Source organism: Carlito syrichta, unplaced genomic scaffold (genome assembly GCF_000164805.1).
Source record: "Carlito syrichta isolate Samal-C Ts95f unplaced genomic scaffold, Tarsius_syrichta-2.0.1 Scaffold302087, whole genome shotgun sequence".
Lineage (NCBI taxonomy): Eukaryota > Metazoa > Chordata > Mammalia > Primates > Tarsiidae > Carlito > Carlito syrichta.
The window spans coordinates 490,972-515,252 of NW_007246183.1; the positions used below are offsets into that span (position 1 = coordinate 490,972).

Below are 24,281 nucleotides of genomic sequence, written 5' to 3' on the forward strand. Positions count from 1 at the left end.
CCAGTCTGGGTGACAGAGTGAGACTCCAACTCAAAAAAAAAAAAAGAAACATCTACATAAAAAATTGTCATCTGCAAATAAGGATATTTTTGCTTATTTCATTTCCATTTTTATTTATTTTATTTTTTTATTTTTTTTGAGTTGCAGTCTCACTCGGTCGCCCAGTCTGAGTGCAGTGGCCGCTCCCGGCCACCGCAGCCTCGACCTGCTGGGCTCCGGCGATCCTTCCGCCTCAGCCTTCCAAGTAGCTGGAACTACAGGCAAAATTAGCCAGGAATGGTGGCACATATCTGTAGTTCTACTATTGGAGAGGTTAAGGCAGGAGGATAGCTTGAGCTCACGAGTTAGAGGTCGCCGTAAGCTATGATTGTGTCACTGTACTCCAGCCTAGATGATGCAGTGAGAACTTGTCTCTAAATAAATAAATTGAGAGTATTCTTTTAAGTTAGGCTCTTTTAGTTATCTTTAACTGAAACAGCAATGCTCTGGAAATAAATATTCTAGTTAAGTGGTGATTTTATATAATTGTAATGGTGAAGGGACGTAAAAGGAGGGCATTTTCAGTTTCCAGTGTAATCTTCGACTCAAGTATCAAAATTAATATAATGAACAAGAAGAAAATTTTTAATTATATGCCTAACTGTATTGCATTGAGGATTAAGTGGAAGTTTATTAACAGTGTAGCATTATACATGTAAGACAACTATATTGTTAGTGATTATTAATTTTCAACACTTTAATGTAGTATAATTTTCCTGATATTTGGCTTTTAAAGGCTTTTTCTTTTATTAGGTTAGGTTTGTAAATGAATACTAAAATAGCAAAATTTCCAGCTTAAAGGACTGTTTTCTACTATAGAAGTTCATTTTTACTTTTATACCTTAATAATGAAAATGCATTTCTTAACTGATCTCGGTGACTCAGCCTGTAATCCCAGCACTTTGGGAAGCCGAAGCGGGTACATTGCTTGAGCCCACGGGTTCGAGACCAGCCCAGGCAACTTGGCAAGACCTCGGCTCTACAATAAATCAAAAATTAGCCGAGCATGGTGGTGCGCACCTATAGTTTCAGCTACTTGGAAGGCTGAGGCGGAAGGATCGCTGGAGCCCAGCAGGTCGACATTGGGGTAGCCGTGAGTGTGTGCACCACTGTACTCCATCCTGGGCGACGGAATAAGACTCCAACTCAAAAAAAAGAGAATACATTTCCTGATTTTCCATATCTGCTAAAAAAAGATCATCCAGGAGCCGGGCTCCGTGGCTCAGCCTGTAATCCTGTGCTTTGGGAGGCTGAGGTGAATGGATTGCCTGAGCCCGCGGGTTCGAGATCTGTCTGGGGAACTTGGCAAGACTCCAACTCAAAATAAGATCATCCAGGAAATCCAGTATTCAGCAACTAGGAATTCTAAAACGAGAGAACAGATACAATTATCAAAGAAGTAATACAGTAATATTTCCCAGAACTAAAAGACATAATCTTCAGCTTGAAAGGGCACACAAAATACCCAGCACAATGAATGAAAAGAATAACCAACTCTCAGGAAATCATTAAGCATCCCAAACACCAGAGATAAGGAGAGAATTCTTAAAGATTCTAAAGATAAAAAGCATGTCATATTCAAATGATCTAGAATCAGAAAGCCATTAAATTTCGAAACAGTGACAATGAAAGCTTGAGGACAGAGACATATCATCCATGATACCATCATGACTTTCACCATCAAGTCCTGTAATGGTCAAGCTCTCAATCATGTTTGAACTTAAGAGAAATTTTTTACTTCTTGGCATGCAAAGTCACCTACTTTGCATCCTTTGCCAGGGCAGATATGTTCTTTCAAAGCTAAGGAGTAATCCACAAAAAAGGAAACCTGTGGTATCCGGGAAACAGGTTATCCAACACAGAAGAGAGATGACAAACATTCCCAGAAAGAACCCTACACAGCATATCCAAAGTGCAACCAGGCCAGGCTCAGTGGCTCAACCTATAATCCCAGCACTTTGGGAGACCTAGGCAAGAGGATTGCTTGAGCCCGTGGGTTTGAAACCAGCTGGGACAACTTGGTGAGACCTCGTCTCTACAATAAATAAAAAATTAGTTGGGTGTGGTAGCGCAACTTCATTTGGGTCTAAAGAAGTATATGCACTTGATTTGTAAAGTCAAACAATGCTCAATTTTATATCAAATACAAAGCAACAAGCCCTTATCCCCTTCTCTTCATCCTCCTACAGATGCAATCCCTTTAAGCTCTCTAGCTTCCTCTTATACCAGAAGAAGATTTTAGTTCTCTTGCTTGTTCCCTTCTCCTTTCCCCACCCTCCCAATATAGCAAAATCACAGTTGTTAAATCCTTAGTCTGTGTTCTCATTATTATATGTAAATGCACTGCTGACCCAAGTCATGCTCCATCATTATATTTCCTTTCTTATGTAACTTTTGTTTTTTCCCAGAGTTAATGTTTTTATCTTTCATTTGCTTAGTTGTCCTGCTCACTACCTCTTTACTTGTCTCCAATACCTTCTTCATGGTGCTCAGGGCTGCTGCACATCTGTCTGGGTACCAGCTGTCTGTAATCAGTTTGTGGTCTGACTGGTTTCAGCACGAGCTCTGAGTGGTTTAAGTGTCAATCCTGTGCAACTTTAAGCCTATAGAACCTCCCGACTATGTATTTTCCAGAGATCTTTTCTGGTGCCTTTCATCCATTGCATCCAGTTTTGGCTGGTTGCACTTCGTTTTTTGTTTTCTTTTTTGAGTTGAAGTCTCACTCCATCGCCCAGGCTGGAGTGCAGAGGCACACTCACGGCCACACCAGCGTCAACCTACTGGGCTCCAGCAATCCTTCTGTCTCAGCCTTCCAGGCTAGCCAGAACTACAGGCACGTACTACCATGCCCAGCTAATTTTTTATTTCTTGTAGAGACGGGGTCTTGCCAAGTTGCCCGGGCTGGTCTCAAACCCGCCGGCCCAGGCAATCCACTTGCCTAGGCCTCCCAAAGTGCTGAGATTACAGGCTGAGCCATGGAGCCTGGCCTGAATGTTTTGTATTTAAAAGCATCATTCAACATGATTATATGGAGTAAACTGAAAATTAAATTTCAACCTAAAAAATTGTATAGAAAACAGATTTTAGAACATTATTTTGGAAAACATAAAAGCACACAAATCCCATTTTTCCTCCTCACTTAACATTTAAATATGGGTTGTAATCCTGTGAGACACCTTTGTATATATTGTGTCTGTTTTGTGTGGTACTTGCTTTATTTTGTCTTGTGTTTGCTATTCCAAACCCTCCATGTGGGGAATCAGCCATCTCTGCTGTATTACCGTCATTTGCTTCACATTTATTTTTATTTCACACTTTGCCTTAGTCAGTATTTAGCCTTCTACATGTCCTTTATTCAGCACCTGCCTACTGTATGGTGGGTGCTAGGTATGCAGCAGTGAAAAAGATAGGTAAGGCCCCTGCCCTCACAGGATACTGTCTAGCTGTAGCTGATGTCTGTATTCACTAACTGAAAATTTTATTTCATCTGTGGTTGCTAAGAGCCTACCCATTGTTAAAATAAGCATTATCTCACAGACTTACTTTTCTGTAAAAATGCTATGAAAACAATCCTGTATCTATTTCCCTGGTTTTCTTCTTTGGGATTCATTATATGTTTTTATTTATATATTTAACATCTTAAAATCACTTCTCCACCCCAAAGTCAAGAAGCAGAGAATATAAAAATCATCTAAGTTACTACTGCAAAACAAATAGAAAACACATATCCTATAAATGAAATTGGTTACTGGATTTGGAACTACCCCCACTTGTTTGTGATGTTGTGATTCTTCTATCAGAAAAATCCTTGTATATAACGTAACCTTCACCATTCTCATCATGAGTACAGGAAGTTGGAAACCTCATCCTGGAGTCTGTATTATTCATTAGAAATAGTCATTAAATATGCTGAACACAGCATAATGTTAACACTATTTGCCTCAAGTTATACTGTGCATATTTTAAAGTACGCAAAATTAGTTTCCTCTCTGGAGATGTCAAACAAGGGTATTGCCATGGAAGAATCACTGAACCAGACCCTTCATACTGAAGAATAAATTGAAACTGAAATGGGAAATAAGTCAAGTTTAAGGAGAAACTGCAAGAAAGCCAATAGTAAGACTTGAAAATTGATAATTATTTTAAATTTTTGCAATATGTAGTTTGTTTAAAGTATCTTTTAGACTAAAAATTCTTGGACTCTTGGTGTGACCTTTAAAAAGATCAGTTAATACCTCTGACTAGGTTTCCCAGGTTGAACCACCTGAGCATGTTAAAGGTGAAAATAGGAATCTAATCAGAACATTTATTACACTGTAAAGCAATTTTCTGAAAATGTTACTCAGTTCTATGACCTCATTACCAGGCATCTGTTCGCAAGGTCAGTGTACAAGTTTATTTTGACTGAGCAAAGCATAAACATGAAGGACCTTCAAGGGTTTTGCTGAGGATGTTCGACATTCCATAGCTTTTCACATGAGAAACACAGGTGGTTTTTGTGCAGATGAGCAACTACTGCCAGATAGAGGACATACGAAGAAAAGTATTGTTAGTTGTATTAAACATCTCTTGGGAATTTCTCTGGCAGCCTTTTCTTGGTGAATTCTCTAGCAGATGTAAGAAATCAATTATCTGTAGACATTAGAGCTTTACAGGTAAAATTGCTGAAATCTAATTGACTTTAAATGACTATGATTGGGTGAAAATTTTTAAAAATCCTGACATCTTGCTTTCTGTTTGTGGATGAATTTAAGGAGGATATTCAGCACTTAGTATCATCCATTTAAAAAGAGAACATTTGCCGGGCTCGGTGGCTCAGCCTATAATCCCGCACCTCTGGGAGGCTGAGGTTAGTGGATTGGCTGAGCCCGCGGGTTCAAGACCCGCCTGGGCAACTTGGCAAGACCTCATCTCTACAATAAATCAAAAATTAGCCAGGCGTGGTAGCGCGCGCCTGAAATTCCAGCTACTTTGGAAGGCTGAGGTGAAAGGATCGCCAGAGCCCAGCAGGTCGAGGCTGCGGTGGCTGGGAGCGGCCACTGCACTCCAGTCTGGGCGACAGAGTGAGACTCCAACTCAAAAAAAAAAAAAAGGAGAACATTTGTCTAGATAATGGAAAAGGAAAGTCATACTATTTTCCCTACAATCTAGGGAAGCAGAAAATGGTATAATGAACACAGAATTCTACAACTGATTTTTGTTTTCTTAGTCCTGATTCTGCCATTAATTAGCCACGAGATTTTGAGCAAATAATTTGCATTGATCTCTCTAAGTATTAATTTTTTCACCTGTAAAATGAAGGGGTAAAACCTGACTTCTGAAACCCCTTATGTTTCTAAAACAGAGGAGTTCTCAACTGGAAGCAATTTTGTGCCCCTGTTTCCACCAAAGGACATTTTAGGTTGTCACAACTGAGAATGGGCTGCTTAACATTCTACAAAGCACAGTCAGTAAAAAACATTGTCCAGCCCAACATGGCAATAGTATTAAAGCTGGAAACCCTGCTCTAAAAGCATTACAGAGTCAGAAAAAACTTAACAGATATATAAATATGTATAGGTGGTTTGGGTGGTTACAAATTTTTACTTCCTTTTAAAAATTTTTCTTTATGTAATAAGCATTTTTCAATAAATATATATTGCTTTAATCTTAAAAACATTAAAATATATTATTCACCTAATGTAAATGCAAGCAATTCCATTCTGGGCTGGATCAGATTATTGTTGAATGTCTATAGGGAAATGAGATTGCCCTAAAATCTGGGAACTAACCTTATTTACAATTATAATGTAACATGTCAATGATCAACAAGAAATAGAACTTAATAGATATTCATTATTGAATACACTAAGTATACTAAGAATTATTCTGTAAAGATTATTTTGTGCTTGTAAGATTGTAAAGCATTACTGGTTTTATGTTTTAAAATTCTTAATAAAGAAACATAAAGAGAAGTGATTGAAGGTTGTATACACAAATCCTGATAAGCAAAATAAATTACACTTATCTAACATAAGAATTAGTCATTTTAATATAATGTTTAATCAGAAAATGAAGTATTTAAACACACACAGAATTATTTGAGTATAAAGAAGTTAGAAATAGTTATACACACAAGATCCTTTTTTGTGGATGCCAACCATGTGCTTAGATACTTAAGCAGACATTCAGATGTCCTCATGCCCTTGCATGTAAATGAGCTCTCTGTGGGGCAGTACTGGAAGCTGCCTACCAGAGCTTGAGGTGTTAGCTCTGTACCCAAATCTCTTGCCCAGTCAGCACCTACAGTGACCTTGGTTTCTTCAGTGGATGTTTGGGCCCATTCAAATCCAAACCCTGAGAACTTTGACTTTGCCTTCTCGTCATAATCTTCCTGTTACTTTTCCTTTGAGTCTGAGAATCAATTTTAACATATATAGTGTACATACAGTTCTACATATAATCAGATCTCAAGTGCTGGGATATAGAATCATCTTGTGTAGCCGGGCTCGGTGGCTCAGCCTGTTATCACGCGCTTTGAGAGGCTGAAGTGAGTGGATTGTCTGAGCCCGCGGGTTCGAGACCCACCTGGGCAACTTGGCGAGACCTCATCTCTACAATAAATCAAAAAATCAGCCGGGCGTGGTAGCGCATACCTGTAATTCCGGCTCCTCGGAAGGCTGAGGCAGAAGGATCGCTGGAGCCCAGCAGGTCAAGGCTGCAGTGGCTGGGAGTGGCCACTGCACTCCAGTCTGGACAACAGAGTGAGACTCCAACTCAAAAAATAAAAATAAAAAAGAATCATCTTGTGGATGGTATCTCCCTTCTTCCTTGTGGACAAAGACTGTTTTCATATAGAAGATTGGACGAGAACCTTTCCTCAGCTTTTTTTAATACTTTTGACTTAACATTGTATAAATCAAATAGAAGAAAATAGATATACAACACATTATTAACTTAAACAAAAGTTCAAATACCATTAGAATTGACAATTGAGGCCAGGCATGGTGGCTCAGCCTGTAATCTACACTTTGGGAGGCTGAGGTGAGAAGATTGAGCCCGGGGGTGAAGACCAGCCTGGGCAACTTGATGAGACCTCATCTCTACAGTAAATCACAAAAAAAACTGGGTGTGGTGGTGTGCGTCTGTAGTTCCAGCTACTTGGAAGACTGAGATAGAAGGATCACCTGAGCACAGCAGGTCGAGGCAGTAGTGGCCGTGAGCATGCCACTGCACTCCAGTCTGGGAGATAAGAGTGAGACGCCAACCGGGCTCAGCTGCTCAGCCTGTAATCCCGCACCTTTGGGAGGCTGAGGTGAGTGGATTGCCTGAGCCCGCGTGTTCGAGACCCGCCTGGGCAACTTGGTGTGACCTCATTTCTACAATAAATCAAAAAACTAGCCGGGCGTGGTAGCGCGCACCTATAGTTCCAGCTACTTGGAAGGCTGAGGCGGAAGGATCGCTGGAGCCCAGCAGGTCGAGGCTGTGGTGGCCGGGAGCGGCTACTGCACTCCAGTCTGGGCGACAGAGTGAGACTCCAACTCAAAAAAATTAAAAATAAAAATAAAAGAGTGAGACGCCTACACACATACACTCACAAAGAATTGACAAGTGATTATAATGCCCTATTTGTGCCCTGAAAATAGAAAAGCCAATTTTTTCTTCTGTTGGTGGGAGTAAAGTATCAGATACAGGAAACGAGTGAAAAAAGGATCAGAAATTCTTAGAGTGTACATGTTATTACAATTGAAGCCTAAACCATCAATGACTAACTTTGTAATATTAAAGACATTGTTAGGGAAAAAACATCACCCATCCCATGTGTCTAAACATTACATTATTTTTAGTTTTGCATATTTTCCCTCCCTACTTATAACTATACTGCATATTTGCAACCATATTATGCATATGATTTAGAATCCTAGGGTAGAAGGAAGATATATCCACTTAACATTATATGGCACTTTTTTGTACTGAAGGTGTAAAAGCTGGAGGGAATAGCCTGACCTTCAGAAGTGATTATTTTATAATTACACCTCTTGCTTAAAGTGGTTACATTGAATAATTATAATTTATATAATGTTTTTGAAGTCTGTAATACTATGCTAATTTCTCTTTTCATGCTAGTTTTATTTTGGGCCCATAAAAATATATGCCTGCACACCAGACACCCGATCTTGTAAGACCATCATTTAAGGTCTTGCAAGAGGGGTTCTCAAAGAGGGCTCATGTCCCTTTTTGGTTTTACCTACAGTGCCCGGCTTTCCTGGAAGCCTTGAAGGTATTGATAATGCTTGGGTATTGATAATAAGAGGGTTGGTTACACAAGAGCTAAATTAAAATCCAGGTTGTAACTAGATTACCCAGATACCTCAGAGTTGAGTCTTGCCCACGTTTAATCTAAACCTGAAGCAATCTCTTGGTGTAGTTTATCCATGGAGATACCATGACCATATCTATATTGTGCTGCTAAACCTCTGTGTATAAATTACAATGTTTATATTAAAACATGCTGCTGCTATCTTTACTAATAAAATCTTTACTAGTAAATTCTTACTAGTAAAGAATAATGAAAAAGAAGGGGTATAAAAAGAGTATTTAGTATACTTATTACATGCTTACTATCAGTACCATACTAGGTACACTAGGAGAACAGAAGAAGCCTAAGATTTGTCCCTTTCCTCTGGTGTCTTAAATTCTTGCTCTGTAAGAAAAATATACATAGCACAACAATAAAAGTAACAGTAGTATGTGAGTTCATTTGTGAGGTACATCCTAGGAAATTCATTGATTATACTTGTTAAAGATACCCAAGGTTGTGGATGATATAATTATAAAATTAGACTGATTAAATAACACATTGAGTCATTATGTTCTGAAATGTACTTTCTTGAGTGTGAGGGTTTGTGAATTTACAGCCAGCCTTGGCAATTGCATGTGAACCATGGACATGCATGCCATTTGTCATCTGTGTGGCAGTAAGTAAAACAATCAAGAATTGCTGAGAGGACACAGAACTGCAAAGGTAGAATAAAGAAAATGACAATTTTAAGAAAACAAGGCATCTATTTTAGATGAACACTAGTCCACTTCCTTGTAGTGTGTCTCTAAAGTCTTCTGTCAGCCATCTGTTTAATAAGTGATATCTGATAAAGAGAAAGCAAGTTTAATGAATTAAACCATGCCCAGAATGTTTTTAAAATGTGTGAAATTCAATTATTTTTATTGAGATTATAGACCCTTTAATGATTCCTTATCACAATTTTAAAAATATGATAGAAATATAAAGCTCCAGTGGGTTATGGAAAAGGAATTTAGTCTTGACATAATATGATATGATTAGCCCAGAGTACTGAATCAAGACTCATAAATCAGGACCTTCTTCTTCAGTGTAAAATACAAGTTAGCAGTAATTCCCGAATGTTTGTGGCAACTTTGACCTTGAAATTTAGAGATGAACCATTAGGGGTGAGTTTCTATGGTAACAGTATAACTGGAGGCAATCATAAATTCATATGTGTGAAAAGAAGAAATAATAAGTGTAGAAAAACCTTTAAAGAATATTTTTAATCTAGCTATAAATAAGGAATGAGTCATCTATAAGCTATGCAAATTTAAAGTAGGTAAATTTAGAATTTTTTTTTCTGTTTTTACAAAGCTTCATACTTTGGGGAGGAAATGTACTTATTCTGTAAAGTACAGAAAATGTATCTTTCAGAGCTGCAATGATAGAAGTGTTCTACACCTGCACTATATGATATAGTAGCCACTAGCCACATCCAGCTACTAAACATTCGAAATGTAGTAGCACAATTAAAGAACTAAATTTTTTATTTTATTTAATTTTAACTAATTTCAATTTAGATACCTATCCGTGCCTGTTGTCTGCCATATTGTTAAGGTGAAGGACTTAAAATGAAATTGTATAACAGTAGATATGACTTGCCAGATATGAATTCATTAACTGAGTATCATTTCATATCCAAGATTCTTTGGCTTTTAAGTTTTTCTGCCGGCCGGGCTCGGTGGCTCAGCCTGTAATCCAGCACTTTGGGAGTTCGAGGTGAGTGGATTGCCTAAGCCTGCAACTTGGCGAGACCTCGTCTCTACAATATATATCAAAAATTAGCCGGGCGTGGTAGCGCGCGCCTGTAACTCCGGCTACTCAGAAGGCTGAGGCAGAAGGATCGCTGGAGCCCAGCAGGTCGAGGCTGCAGTGGCAGGAAGTGTGCCACTGCACTCCAGTCTGGACGACAGAGTGAGACTCCAACTCAAAAAAAAAAAAAAAAATGTTTCTGCCTTGCTGGGCGCAGTGGCTCAAGCCTGTAATCCCAGCACTTTGGGAGGCCAAGGCGAGAGGACTGCCTGAGCCTGCGTGTTTGAGATCAGCCTGGGCAACATGGTGAGACCTCGTCTCTACAATTAAAAAAAAAAAATTTGTCTGCCTTGTTCTAGGTAGTGCCATCGTCAGTCCTGACTTAGCTTTAAAACAGTGTCATGTTTCTTTTACTTCAAAAAGTTACCCTAAATCATAAATTTAAAGCCCAAAAGTGTCCAGACATGGTGGCTCAGCCTATAATCCAAGCACTTTGGGAGGCCAAGGCGAGAGAATTACCTGAGCCTGGGAATTCAAGACCAGCCTAGGCAACTTGGTGAGAGCTTGTCTCTATAATAAATCACAAAAACTAGCCGGGCATGGTGGCTTGCTCCTATAGTTTCAGCTACTTAGAAAACTGAGGCAGAAGGATCTCCTGAACCCAACAGGTCGAGGCTGCAGTGACCATTAGCATGTCACTGCACTCCAGCCTGGTCGACAAGAGTGAGACTCCAACTCAAAAAAAAAAGTCCAAAAGTGCTAGTTTTAGGAGAGAGCAAAATTATGCATGCTGTTTACTCTAAGAATAAATTCATCATACACTTTTTTTTCCCATTTTAAAATTAAATATAATACTGAAATGTTTGGGGTGAAGTGCATACTGATGTTTTCAACTTACTTTGAAATGCATTTGGAAAAAGAAAGCCGGGCACAGTGGCTCACACCTGTAATCCCAGCACTTTGGAAAGCCGAGGTGGGAGGATTGCCTGAGCTCAGGGGTTCGAGACCAGCCTGAAAAACACAGCGAGACCCCATCTCTACAATAAATCAAAAAATTAGCTGAGTGTGGTGGCACATACCTGTCATTCCAGCTACTTGGAAGGCTGATACGAAAAGATTGCCTGAGCCCAGCCGGTTGAGGCTACGGTGACCATGAGCGTGCCACTGCACTCCTGTGCCTGGGTGACAGAGTAAGACTCCAACTCAAAAACAAACAAACAAAAAAGAAAATGGATTGATGGATGGATAATCGGTAAAAGAAGCAAATATAGCAAAATGTAAACAATACATGGGTGTTCCCTGAACAATTATTTCAACTTTTCTGAAAATTTCTTAATAAAATGTTCAGAAATAGGCCGGGCTCGGTGGCTCAGCCTGTAATCCCAGCACTTTGGGAGGCCAAGGTGAGTGGATTGCCTGAGCCCTCGGGTTCAAGACCCGCCTGGGCAACTTGACGAGACCTCATCTCTACAACAAATCAAAAATTAGCCTGGCATGGTAGCGCATACCTGTAGTTCCGGCTACTCGAAAGGCTGAGGCGGAAGGATCGCCAGAGCCCAGCAGGTCGGGGCTGCGGTGGCTGGGAGCGGCCATTGCACTCCAGTCTGGGTGACAGAGTGAGACTCCAACTCAAAAAAATAAAATAAAATGTTCAGAAATAGTTAAATGGAAGTATGTTAAGTATTTTCAAGTACTTTTTTTCTTAATTCTCTCTTCTCTGTTAAATAGAGCCAAGGAGCAATAACTGAACGTTTAAGAAGTTTCAGTATGCATGACTTAACAGCTATCCAAGGTGATGAACCTGTGGGACAAAGATCATATCAACCTCTCCCTGAAGTGAAGAAGAGAAGTAAGCCAGCCCCCAGTGAATCAGCAGGTGTGCTTGTTTGTTTTAATATGTGGTTCTTTCATAATTGGGCTGTGGGTCAAGATGGATTCTAAAATAATACATGGAATTGTCTGAATTTGGGTAGACAAAATTTACTTTTAATTTAATTTTATATTTAACTCTATTTCTACTTCTCTACATTTTCTCTATATAAAGTTAGTGTGGCCGGACATATGGCTCAAGCCTATAGTCCCAACACTTTGAAAAGCCAAGGCGAGAGGATTGCCTGAGTCCAGGGACTCGAGACCAACCTGGGTAACTTGGTGAGACTTTGTCTCTACAATAAATAAAAAAGTTAGCCCAGTATGGTGTCGCATGACTGTAGTTCCAACTGCTTGGAAGACTGAGGTGGAAGGATCACTTGAGCCCAGCAGGTCGAGGTGGCGGTGGCCAGGAGCTTGCCATTGCACTCCAGCCTGGGCAACAGAATGAGACTCTGACTCAAAGAAAAAAAATAATAAGTTAGTGCTTGCCTTTTGCTGTGGGTGTGGTTGCCATCTCCTCATCACCAGCACCAGTACTAACTTGTTGTCAATACTCTTTCTACTCAACCTATGTGTTGACATCTAAGAAATTCTACAGTTGCACACTCTTTACTGTAAATGCTGTGGACAAAAAAGGATATTGACTCAGCAGATAAAAAGTTTTAGGCAGGTGTGGAAAGATGACTCAATTTGAAAATAGGAATACTCCTATGGAAAATGTGTTGAAATTACATATTCTAATTCAAGAGCAAACTTGTAGACATATTCTAGTATAAATTATGAGCATGTCATATTTAATATATTCTAATAAGCTATCATGCTCTTAGAAATATATGCATTAGTAAGACATAGTTCCTTAGTTATTGTATCATATAAGATGTTTTAAGCTGGGCATGGTGGCTTACGTCTGTAATCTCAACACTTTGGGAAGTAAAGGTGAGAGAATTGCCTGAGCCCAAGCTGGGGTTTGAGAGTAGCCTGGGCAATATGGCAAGACCCCGTCTCTATAATAAATCAAACAATTAGCTGGGCGTGGTGGCATGTGCTGTAGTTCCAGCTACTTGGAAGGCTGAGGCGAAAGAATCACCTAAGCCTAGCAGATTGAGGCTGCAGTAACTGTAAGCATGCTACTGTCTTCCAGCCTGGGTGACAGAGTGAAAATATGACTCAAAAAAAAAAAAAAAGATATTTTACAAGAAAGTTTTAATTCAAGGCAAGGCTGAGAGCTATGATATTCAGGGAATTCCTTATTAACATGTTAGGTTCATAAAATCAGAGCTCTTTGATCTTTTGCTAAAAATAGTTTTCTTGGCTGGATGCAGTGGCTCAGCCTATAATCCCAACACTTTGGGAGGCCAAGGTGAGAGGATTGCCTGAGCCCGGGATGTTGGAGACCAGCCTGGGCAACTTGGTGAGATCTTGTCTCTACAATAAATCACAAAAAATTAGCCAGGCGTGGTAGCATGCATCTGTAGTTCCAGATACTTGGAAGGCTGAGACAAAAGGAGATAGTTTCCTTTTGAGGGAGATTGAAAGTCATCCTTTATAATTAAAACCAATTTGAAAAATAAAATAACATCGCCTTCTTAAAAAGGAAAAATAGTGAACTTATTTCCAAGAATGAATAACTTTACAAGTTGTTGACCATGATATAACAATTCATAAGCAATCATTGGCCATTGATTAAGGTAGTGATGACTTATAGAGAAAAGACCCATTGAATTTTGCGCCATCAGCCTTATTAATACATTAATAATGTAAAAGTAGTCTCTAATATAGGCATTTCTTAATATACATTTTAAAATAAGTATATTGGAGCCGGGCTCGGTGGCTCAGCCTGTAATCCCGTGCCTTTGGGAGGCTGAGGTGAGTGGATTGCCTGAGCCCGCGGGTTCGAGATCCGCCTGGGCAACTCGGTGAGACCTCATCTCTACAATCAAAAATTAGCTGGGCGTGATAGCGCACCTGTAGTTCCAGCTACTTGGAAGGCTGAGGCAGAAGGATTGCCGGAGCCCAGCAAGTTGAGGCTGCGGTGGCTGGGAGAGGCCACTGCACTCCAGTCTGGGTGACAGAGTGAGACTCCAACTCAAAAAAATAAAAAAATAAAAAATAAGTATATTGGGCCGGGCTCGGTGGCTCAGCCTATAATCCCAGCACTTTGGGAGGCCAAGCCAAGTGGATTGCCTGAGCTCGTGGCTTCGAGACCAGTCCAGGCAACTTGGCAAGACATTGTCTCTACAATACATCAAAAAATTAACTGGACGTGATGGCATGCACCTGTGGTTCCAGCTACTTGGAGGACTGAGGCGGAAGGATCCAGAACCCAGCAGGTCAACACTGGGGTGGCTGTGAGCGTGCAACTGCCCTCCAACCTGGACCACAGAGTGAGACTCCAGCTCAATAAATAAATAAATAAATAATAGGTATATTGATTTTGATTATGGAGTCTACTGTATATATTATATTTTGCTAATTTAGACCAAATAATCTGAGTCTTTTATCAGCAATTTATTTATAATTATATCTTAGAATTGGTTAAGAATTATATTCCAGTTGGGAAAATGAAAACAGGCTTATAAATATGAAAATCCATTATACTTTTTATGGTATTCACCTATTTAAACTGACATGACTAAAATATTTTCAGCTAATGAGGTGCTGTTAGTTTTTTTGTTGTGTCAAACTATGAAATTAAAATAATTTAAGATTTTTTTAAAATATGAAGTGGTAGTATAAGAAAGGCACTTGTAGCCGGGCTCGGTGGCTCAGCCTGTAATCCCACGCCTTTGGGAGGCTGAGGTGAGTGGATTGCCTAAGCCCGCGGGTTCGAGACCCGCCTGGGCAGCAAGACCTCATCTCTACAATAAATCAAAAAATCAGCCAGACGTGGTAGCGCGCACCTGTAATTCCGGCTACTCAGAAGGCTGAGGCGGAAGAATCGCCGGAGCCCAGCAGGTCGAGGCTGCGGTGGCCGGGAGCGGCCACTGCACTCCAGTCTGGGCGACAGAGTGAGACTCCAACTCAAAAAAAAAAAAAAGAAAGGCACTTGTTCAGTTATGAAATTAAAATTCTATATGTCCAAATCCCAAGTTTTCTACAGAATGGTTTATATTCTGAGCTTTCTTCCCTAAGGAAAACATTTAACCAAAGCTTTCTTTCTTGACAATATTTTTAATAAAGTAGTATGGAAGTAGAACTGGACTAGGTACAGAGAAAATAATAATAGATAGTCTAGATAGACACAAATTCAGGTATAGATGGAAATTTATCAAAAGAGAAAGATAAGCTTTCAAATTAGTAAAGGAGAGGCAGATTATTTAATAAGTGTATAGTATAACTGCTAGACTTAGAAGGTGGGATAGAGAATGAAGTTATGCCTTTGCCTCAAATCTTAAATCAGAATAATTTTTTTTTTAAGTCTGAGTCTCACTTTGTCAGCCAGGCTGTAGTGCAGTGGTACACTGACAGTCACCACAGCCTCAACCTGCTGGGCTCAGGTGATCCTTCCATCTCAGCCTTCCAAGTAGATAGAACTACAGGCATGCACCACCACACTTGGCTAATTTTTTTATTTATTGTAGAGACAAGGTCTCGCCAAGTTGCCCAGGTTGGTCTCGTACCCCTGGGCTCAGGCAATTCTCTTACCTCAACCTCTCAAAGTGCTGGGATTACAGGCATGGCCATCTGTAATCAATAAATTACAGTCCAAAAGACATTCTTAAAAGATTAAGATTTAGGCCAGGCATGGTAACTCATGTATATAATCCTAGCACTTTGGGAGATTGAGGTGGTAGGATCACTTGAACCTGGGGTTCAAGACTAGCCTAGACAGCATAGTGAGACTTTGTCTATACAAAAAAAAAAAAAAATAGCCAGGCATGTTGGCTCACACGTATAGTTCCAGTTACTTGGGATCACCTGAGCCCAGAATGTCAGGGCTACCGTGAGCCGTGATCATGCCACTGCCACTACAGCCTGAGCGACAGAATAAGACCACAACTCAAAAAAATAAAGGCCGGGCCCAATGCCTCAAGCCTGTAATCCCGGCACTTTGGGAGGCCAAAGCTAGAGGATTGCCTGTGCCCACGGGGTTGAGACCAGCCTGGGCACAGTGGTGAGACCTTATTTCTACAGTAAATCAAAAAATTAGCCAGACGTGGTAGCGTGTGCATGTAGTTTTGGTTACTTGGAAGGCTGAGGCAGAAGGATCAGCAGGTCAACACTGGGGTGGCTGTGAGCGTGTCACTGCACTCCAGCCTGGGCAACGGAGTGAGACTCCAACTCAAAAAAAAAGACAAGGGTTTAAATGTAAGAAATTTAACTATATAGTAGAAAATTCCTGTATATATTTTTATACTTAGGATAGCATGGCATCAAAACCAGGAAACTTGATGAAAAGACTTGAGAGATTTTTCTACATTAAAAAAAAATGTAAAACAACCATATGGGGGGACAACACACCATAAAAAAGACAAACTACAAATTGTCAGAAATATTCACATTATATGTTTTGGCAAAGAATTCAAACTGTCAACAATCCAGAAACCCATATAAACCAATTATTATCAATTCTAAGATTCAAAGATTTTCCGCCTCAGATAGTCAAAAAAAACAATACATTTAAATAGTAATAATAGTAATTTTTGCTTACCAGAATGGCAATAAAAGGTTTTGGGGGTTTTGTTTTGTTTGTTTTTAATTAACAGTGCTCTGTGTTGACAACTATTCCCGTTATCTGTTGCTGTATAACAAACCACCAAAACAGTGGCTTAAAACAATCACAGCCATTTATTTTGCTCATGAATCTGGAGGTGACTGAACTGGGCAAAGCAGCTCTTGCTCTGGGTGTCATGCAGCTGTGGTCAGACAAGCTGGGACTAGCATTATAATCTCAAAGAATAGCTCACACATCTGCTGTTTGAGCTGGGAAGAGTCAAGCAGCTGGTGGCTAGAATGGCTGGGGCCTCTCAGGCATCTCTCTGTGATCTCTCTATGTGGTCCCTAAGGGTAATTAGGCTTCTTACCTAACAGCTGAAGGCTCCTGGAGCCAATATCCCAATAGAAACTGGTAGACGGCCTAGGAGTAGAATGACTTCTGTGATATTTTTTGTAGCTATTTGTTGAGGTAGGTTCAAAGGTCTGTGAGATTTAAAGGAAAGGGAAGAATGCTCAAGAATTTGTGGACATATTTAAAAACCATCACAGCAAGCATATTGAGAAACAACACTCTTCCATACTTTTTTGAATTTAAAATGGAATAATCCTTTTGGATGATAATCTGGCAGTAATCATCAAAATGTTTTCCCTTTAACTCAGCATGAAACTTCTTGGAATATCTCACAAGGAAATAATCAAACAAGTGTTTAAAGATATATGTACAAGGATGCTTATCTCGTTTTTTGTTGCTGTTGTTTGTTTTGAGTTGGAGTCTCACTTTGTTGCCCAGACTGGTAGTGCAGTGGCACGCTCCTGGCCACTGCAGCCTCTATCTGCTGGGCTCAGGCATTCCTTCCGCCTCAGCCTTCCAAGTAGCTGGAACTACAGGTGCGCGCTACCGCACTCAGCTAATTTTTTGATTTATTGTCGAGACGAGGTCTCACCATATTGCCCCACTGGTCTCAAACCTGCGGGCTCAGGCAATCCTCTCGCCTCAGCTTCCCAAAGTGCTGGGATTATAGACTTGAGCCACCACACCCGGCCCATCTCATTGTTTATAACAAACCCAATGCCTGGGAGAAATAATTAAGCAAAAATGTACTTTATTAGCATGAAAAATAATATCAATCTATACTTATTGACATGTAAACATATCTAGATTGGTGGAAAAACAGTAACAACAAAACATATATATATTATGATGCTGCACTGTTGAAACACAATAGGTAGATATTAAATAGAGTAATATATGTAAAGTAATTTTTTAAATATACATCCATAGATGAAAACCTGGAAAGGGATTACTAAAATGCTAAGTGTTTAGCTCTGAGTAGTGGAATTTTTAGTGATTTTTTTTTTTTTTTTTACTTAATCTATTCTTCTTCTTCTTCTTTTTTTTTTTTTTTTTTGAGTTCTAGTCTCACTCTGTCACCCAGACTGGAGTGCAGTGGCACACACACAGCCACCGCAGTCTTCACCTGCTGGGCTCAGGTGATCCTTCCGCCTCAGTCTTCCAAGTAGCTGGAACTACAGACACACACCACCACACCTGGCTAATTTTTTTATTTACTGTAAAGACAAGGTCTCAGCAAGTTGCCCAGGCTGGTCTCAAATCCCTGGGTGCAGGCAATCCTCTCGCCTGGGCCTCCCGAAGTGCTGAGATTACTGGCATAAGCCACCACACCTGTTTTAATTAAACTAGTACTCTTTAAGTTAGAAATAAATCAACAATGCTATTCATTTTTAAAAATAATTAAGGCACCCATTTTGGGGTTTTAATTTAATTAGAAAATGTATATTTTAATGAGAATTTTGACTTGACTCTAGTGGCTTCTCTGTGATTCCAGGATTAGTTTCATACATTGCTAAATTAAACTTGTCTATTTCACCTCCCAACAAATCCTAATTTGGCTGCTTTCTCTGTACTCACTCCTGGACTCTGTCATTTCTGACCTGCTATAACCTCCCTGCTTAGGATCCCTTCTTTCAGCTTCATCCATTTCTTTCTTTTTTTTCTTTTTATATTTTAGATTCATGGATATATATGCATATTCATTACATGGACATATTGTGTCTCAAATGGCCCATTCCCCAGATACTGAACATTGTGTCCCGTAGGTAATTTCTGAACCCTACCCCTCCAATCCTCTTATTGGTGTCCCCTTTGTCCATGATTTCCATCTTTGTGACGTTTAGCTCCCACCTGAGTGAGAACAGGCAGTGTGTTTGGTTTTCTGTTTCTGAGTTAGTTTACTTGGGATGATATCTCCAGCTCCATCATGTTGCTTCAAAAGACATAATTTCATTCTTTTTTTACGGCTGTGTAGTAGTCCATGATGTATATATACCATATTTTCATTATCCACTGACGAGTTGATGGACATTTAGGTTTATTCCACATCTTTGCAGTTGTGAATTCCTTTGCAATGAACATTATGGATGCAGGTGTCTTTGTTATATAATGACCTCAGTTCGGCTTAATCCATTTCTGATTTGTTCTCCAAGGTGCAAGAACATTTTGCAGGGCCCAAATCTAATCGTGTTACTACTCCTCGGCTTAAAATACTATAATACCTCCTCCAGAGACTCCACTGTTCTCTGATTAAGTCCAAACTTGATAGCCCTATGTTAGCTCCCAGCCTTGTTCTTCTACTCCATCAAGTGATAGCTGTATCGAATCATAAGTCCTTCAGGATTTAGCTTAGCCACCACATCCTACAAAGCCTTCTCTCATAGCACACTGTTCTTAACTTCAACCTACAGGATTTATTACATTATTGTAATGCCAACCAGAGTCTGCCTCCCCTATTGGACTCTAAATTTTTTGAGGGTAGAAAAAGGCAGCTGTGCCTTTTTCATCCTTGTATCCTTATAATTTAGCACATTGCCTCATACATAATAGAATCTTAAAAATACTGTGGAATAACGAATCAATCCATCACTTTTCCTGAAACTGTAATTAAAAAGCTAATAAGTTTTTTTTAGCTGAAATTAGGAAAGGAAGAAAAAATGAGATGTATAATCAACTTCTGAATGAAATTCCAGTTCCTAATGATCCAAAATGAGAGGCAATTAAAATAGCAAGGACTATGTTTGTTGAACACTGTGGTCTTATACTACATCTGTAGCCTTAGAGAACTTTTTGATCACAGTTGCTTCCTTTCTGACTCTTTCTTTGATTCCTCGTCCTGTATTTTACCATATTGGGATTAGGAATATTATATAAGCAGCATCAGTAGAAAAAGTCTAGAAATAACAACCTAAAACCTGAAACCTGGCTTATTTTCCTCAACTATGAAAATAATATTTTAAGATGAAAACTTGGCAAGGAAAAAATGAAGAAGTTTAAAATCACCTAAAAGCTCACTTCTATGAGATATAATAGTTTCATTTGTATGTTTTTCCTTTGTTTCTATATATACATTTTTTTCCCTACTTACTATTTCATTGTAAGCCTTTTCCCAGGACTATGGACCCTACCTCCTTCCTAGCCACACTGGCATCCTTGCAGTTCTTCCAAAATTATCCCCCCTTCTCCGTAGTGCTCTTTCATGCTATCTCTTCTACCCAAAACACACTTTCATGGACTGCTGCAGGAAAACAAAGGATCTTGGCCTCAATAATGACTGAGTCTCTTCCGAATCCTCCCTGACTTTTAGCTTAGAAGTCTGGCAGCTTAAAATTGTACTTGCCTAGTATACAATTAAAGCTGTTTATGTTGTTATGAGAGTAAGAAGCTTATTAACCACTCTTTGCTGTTTGCTTAGTGAATCTCAAATTATTCATGTCCTGGAACAGCAAACTAATAAATATTTATTCGGTTTATTTTTCTTCACATGTCTATTCCTTGTCTCCTCCTTAGCTTGGAAACCCTTCTCCTTTTTTCACCTGAAGATTTAAGTATTTATGTTGCTTGTAATCTCACCTCTTTCTTTATAACCTCTGTACTCTGCTTACTTTAGACTTGGGCCCCTGTCTTGCTCTCTCCAGGATTCTCAGGCAGTGGTTCTCAAAGTTTGGGCTCCAGACTATGAGCATAAGCACTACCTGGGAGCTTGGTAGAAATGCACATTCACAGCCTCACCTCAAGCCCGCAGAGCCAGAAATTCTGGTGGTGCCCAGTGATCTGTGTATTAATAACTAATAGATTCTCTGGCCGGGCTCGGTGGCTCAGCCTATAATCTCAGCACTTTGGGAGTCCAAGGCGAGTGGATTGCCTGAGCCCGCGGGTTCAAGACCAGCCTGGGCAACTTGGCGAGACCTCATCTCTACAATTAAAAAAGAAAAAAAAAAATCAAAAGTTAGCCAGGCGCGGTAGCACACACCTGTTGCTCCAGCTACTTGGAGGGCTGAGGCAGAAGGATCATTTGAGCCCAGCAGGTTGAGGCTGTGGTAGCTGTGAGCATGCCACTGCACTCCATCCTTGGCTACAGAGTGAGACTCCAACTCCAAAAATTAAATAAATAAATAATAGATTGTCCAGGTTACTCTAATATGTAGCAAAATATAAGAACCTCTCCTTAGGGTTGGGAGAGTTCTTGTCCCTGAGTCCCAGCCTCAAGGTACTCTCACACTTCCTGATAATAATCAGCCTGACTGCCTGGATATTTGTGTAGTGGCCCATAGAATGTCTTTATAGCTACACATAACAAACAGCCTTCTAGCATACCCACATGATCTCTCTCACTGCCTCTGATGCTGGCAATTTTCTCAGGCTGTTTTATTTGACTAACATCTGTCATCATAGCCTGTGGTACTTCTAATTACTATAGCCTGTCTGCTGGGTTTTAGCTCAGTAGTTGCAACAGGGTTGGTCTAAATACCCAACTCTACCCAGTGAACTTATCTTGCCCAAAGTTCTAACCCTCTTTGGGTCTTCCTTGACTTCATAAGTTAACCCTACCATTCCCAATCTTGACAAGTGATATGACACTTGAGGGAAAGGGCCTTACTTTCTAATTCAAGCAGAAAGGTGCAGATAACAAACTAAAACACACATATGCTTGGATGTTTTACAATCCATGAAAAGGAGAAAGGGTGGGAAGACTTTTTTTTTTTTTTTTTTTGACTTGGAGTCTCACTCTGTTCACCCAGACTGGAGTGCCGTGGCCGCTCCTGGCCACCGCAGCCTCGACCTGCTGGGCTCCGGCGATCCTTCCGCCTCAGCCTTCCAAGTAGCTGGAACTACAGGCGCATGCTTATCACACCCGGCTAATTTTTGGATTTATTGTAGAGATGAGGTCTTACCAAATTGCCCAGGCAGGTCTCGAAACCGCAGGCTCAGGCAATCCACTCACCTCAGCCTCCCAAAGCGCAGGATTACAGGCTGAGCCACCGAGCCCGGCTGACTTTTTTCTTGTGATATAGCTGTTCTCTGATTTTTGAAAAAGGTGAATGTGTTACCTATTCAGAAATAGTTTTCTGATTATTCTGAAAAAGGTATAGTAAAAATAAGAATGGTCAGGGATGATTTCCTGGAGGAAGTGAGTTATGAAATTCATCTAGAGTAGTGCAAGGGGCAGAGATTAAAGTGATTAATGATGAAGTCAGGGAACACATGCCAGATGAGCAAGGGAGAGGCGTCATCCCAGGTGAATGCGAATCACATGGAAAACTGGACCGACAGGGTAAAAAACCATTGCTGACTGGTGTCCTTTTACCAAAACATGCTGTCTTTGACAACTTGTGTAGGTTATGGAATGCCACTGAAAGATGGAGATGAGAAAACAGATGAAGAAGCAGAGAGACCATATTCAGATGATGAGATGTTAACACACAAAGGGCTTCGAAGATCACAAAGCATGAAATCCGTGAAAACCATCAGAGGCCGCAAGGAGGTTAGTCAAGTGTAGAGTTGTTTTCCTAATGATGGATATTAAGGGATTTCCCTGCTGCATTATCATTTAGGGTATTAATGGTTCATAAATGGATCAGAATGATAACACAGCAGTTAAACTTAAAATTATTTGTTCAGAACAGATGTATCAGGATCTCAGGAAATTTTGAAAATGGTAAATTCCTCATCTTCCATTATAAGGAGAAAATGGTGTTCCCACATAGCAAATTACATGGATATCATAAACAAGGAAAGCAGCTAACAAAATTAACTACTTAGTTTCGCTTTTAACCAATCCTACCTGAAGATTAAGTAGTAAACATTTTAATCACAATGTTATATTGTCTTTGTACCCATAAAGCAGTAGAGAACTGTGAACGGCTTTGGATCTTTTTCATCAATGACAAATGTTCATTGAATTTATACTAAGCAAAACATAAATAATAACATCAGTGTTTGTACTTGTTATTATAATAATAATCTGCAACATATATCTAACATAGTACCAACTACATTTTTATAAGTAGTACTGTCTTATACCCACTTATCTGGAAAATTGAGTCTTTATATCAGAAAGATTAAAAATTATTATACTTATACTTAAGTCTGTCTAATTTTTAAAAGTAATCATCCAGTTCTTAATAACAACATGTTTTTCTCTTCAGGTGCGGTATGGGTCACTAAAATATAAAGTGAAGAAGAGACCACAGGTGTATTTTTAGTCATCTACACTTCAAATATCGCAAGACAGAAATTATTATTACATTGACTTCATCTTCTAACATGATATATTCAGGATTTACACATTCAAATAATTATTTAAATTATGGCAGTGCTAGGATTTACTTTCATGAAGCTAAATCATTTTTATTTCTTTAACAGTTACTTCCAAATATTGACTGCTAAAAGTAGTTATACAAGGTGTGTTAATATATATATTAGAAATTATAGAAAATCGTGTTACCTGTTTTCAAATTTATCAACAACACTGAGTGCCTGAGATACAAGATGAAACACAAACCCACAGTATACTTGAAAAGAGTCTTTTTATGGTTCAGGATAAATCAGCCTTTGTGGTGTTATATTGAATTTACCTCCATTTATGTTACATCTATTACATGAGGATAGTAACTAAATAGGCCTCTGATCTGGCTGTGACATAACAAGGACATAATGTAAGATAATAATATATGTTTTATATATTCTTTAAATTTTTACTTTTACAATACTTCCGAGTTTTTCCACCATCAACTGAAAGTTTTTGGAATAAATATTTGAAAATCCAGGTATCCACAAGGCACTTTTATTCCTGACTAGTTTTGCACAGTTGAAAATTGTTTACTGCCGGGTGTGGTGGCTCACGCCTATAATCCCAGCACTTTGGGAGGCCGAGGCGAGAGGATTGCCTGAGCCCAGGGATTCGAGGCCAGCCTGGGCAACTTGGCAAGACTTCATCCCTACAAAAAAAAATTTTTTTTTAATTAGCTGGACATGATAGCACACGCCTGTAGTTCCAGCTACTTGGAAGGCTGAGGCAGAAGGATTGCCTGAGACCAGTAGGTGTGAGTATGCCACTGCACTCCAGCCTGGGCGACAGAGTGAGACTCCTACTCAGAAAAAAAAAGGAAAATTGTTTACTTATTTTATAACTGTACATTTACTTTAAGTTTTACCAACTCTATCATTATTGTTGTTGGTCATATTCTGACATGTCAAATTTATCATCTCTTTTCTTGTGGGTTTCATTTGTTAAATTCATTGAAGTTTAGTAGTATGGAATATATACAGTTGTTTAGTTTTTAA

General features: G+C 39.5%; 1 protein-coding gene across 1 annotated transcript in view; it reads left to right on the forward strand.

Annotated features, from left to right (window-relative positions):
* REEP3 (receptor accessory protein 3) overlaps positions 1–23,882 on the forward strand; it is an 81,596-nt gene extending 57,714 nt beyond the window's left edge. Inside the window, exons 6-8 of the mRNA XM_008056065.2 lie at positions 11,843–11,990; positions 22,334–22,479; positions 23,144–23,882. Coding sequence (XP_008054256.2) covers positions 11,843–11,990; positions 22,334–22,479; positions 23,144–23,200 — 351 coding nt within the window. The 3' untranslated portion in view covers positions 23,201–23,882. The remainder of the gene's footprint in view (positions 1–11,842; positions 11,991–22,333; positions 22,480–23,143) is intronic.
* Positions 23,883–24,281: the final 399 nt, after the last annotated feature.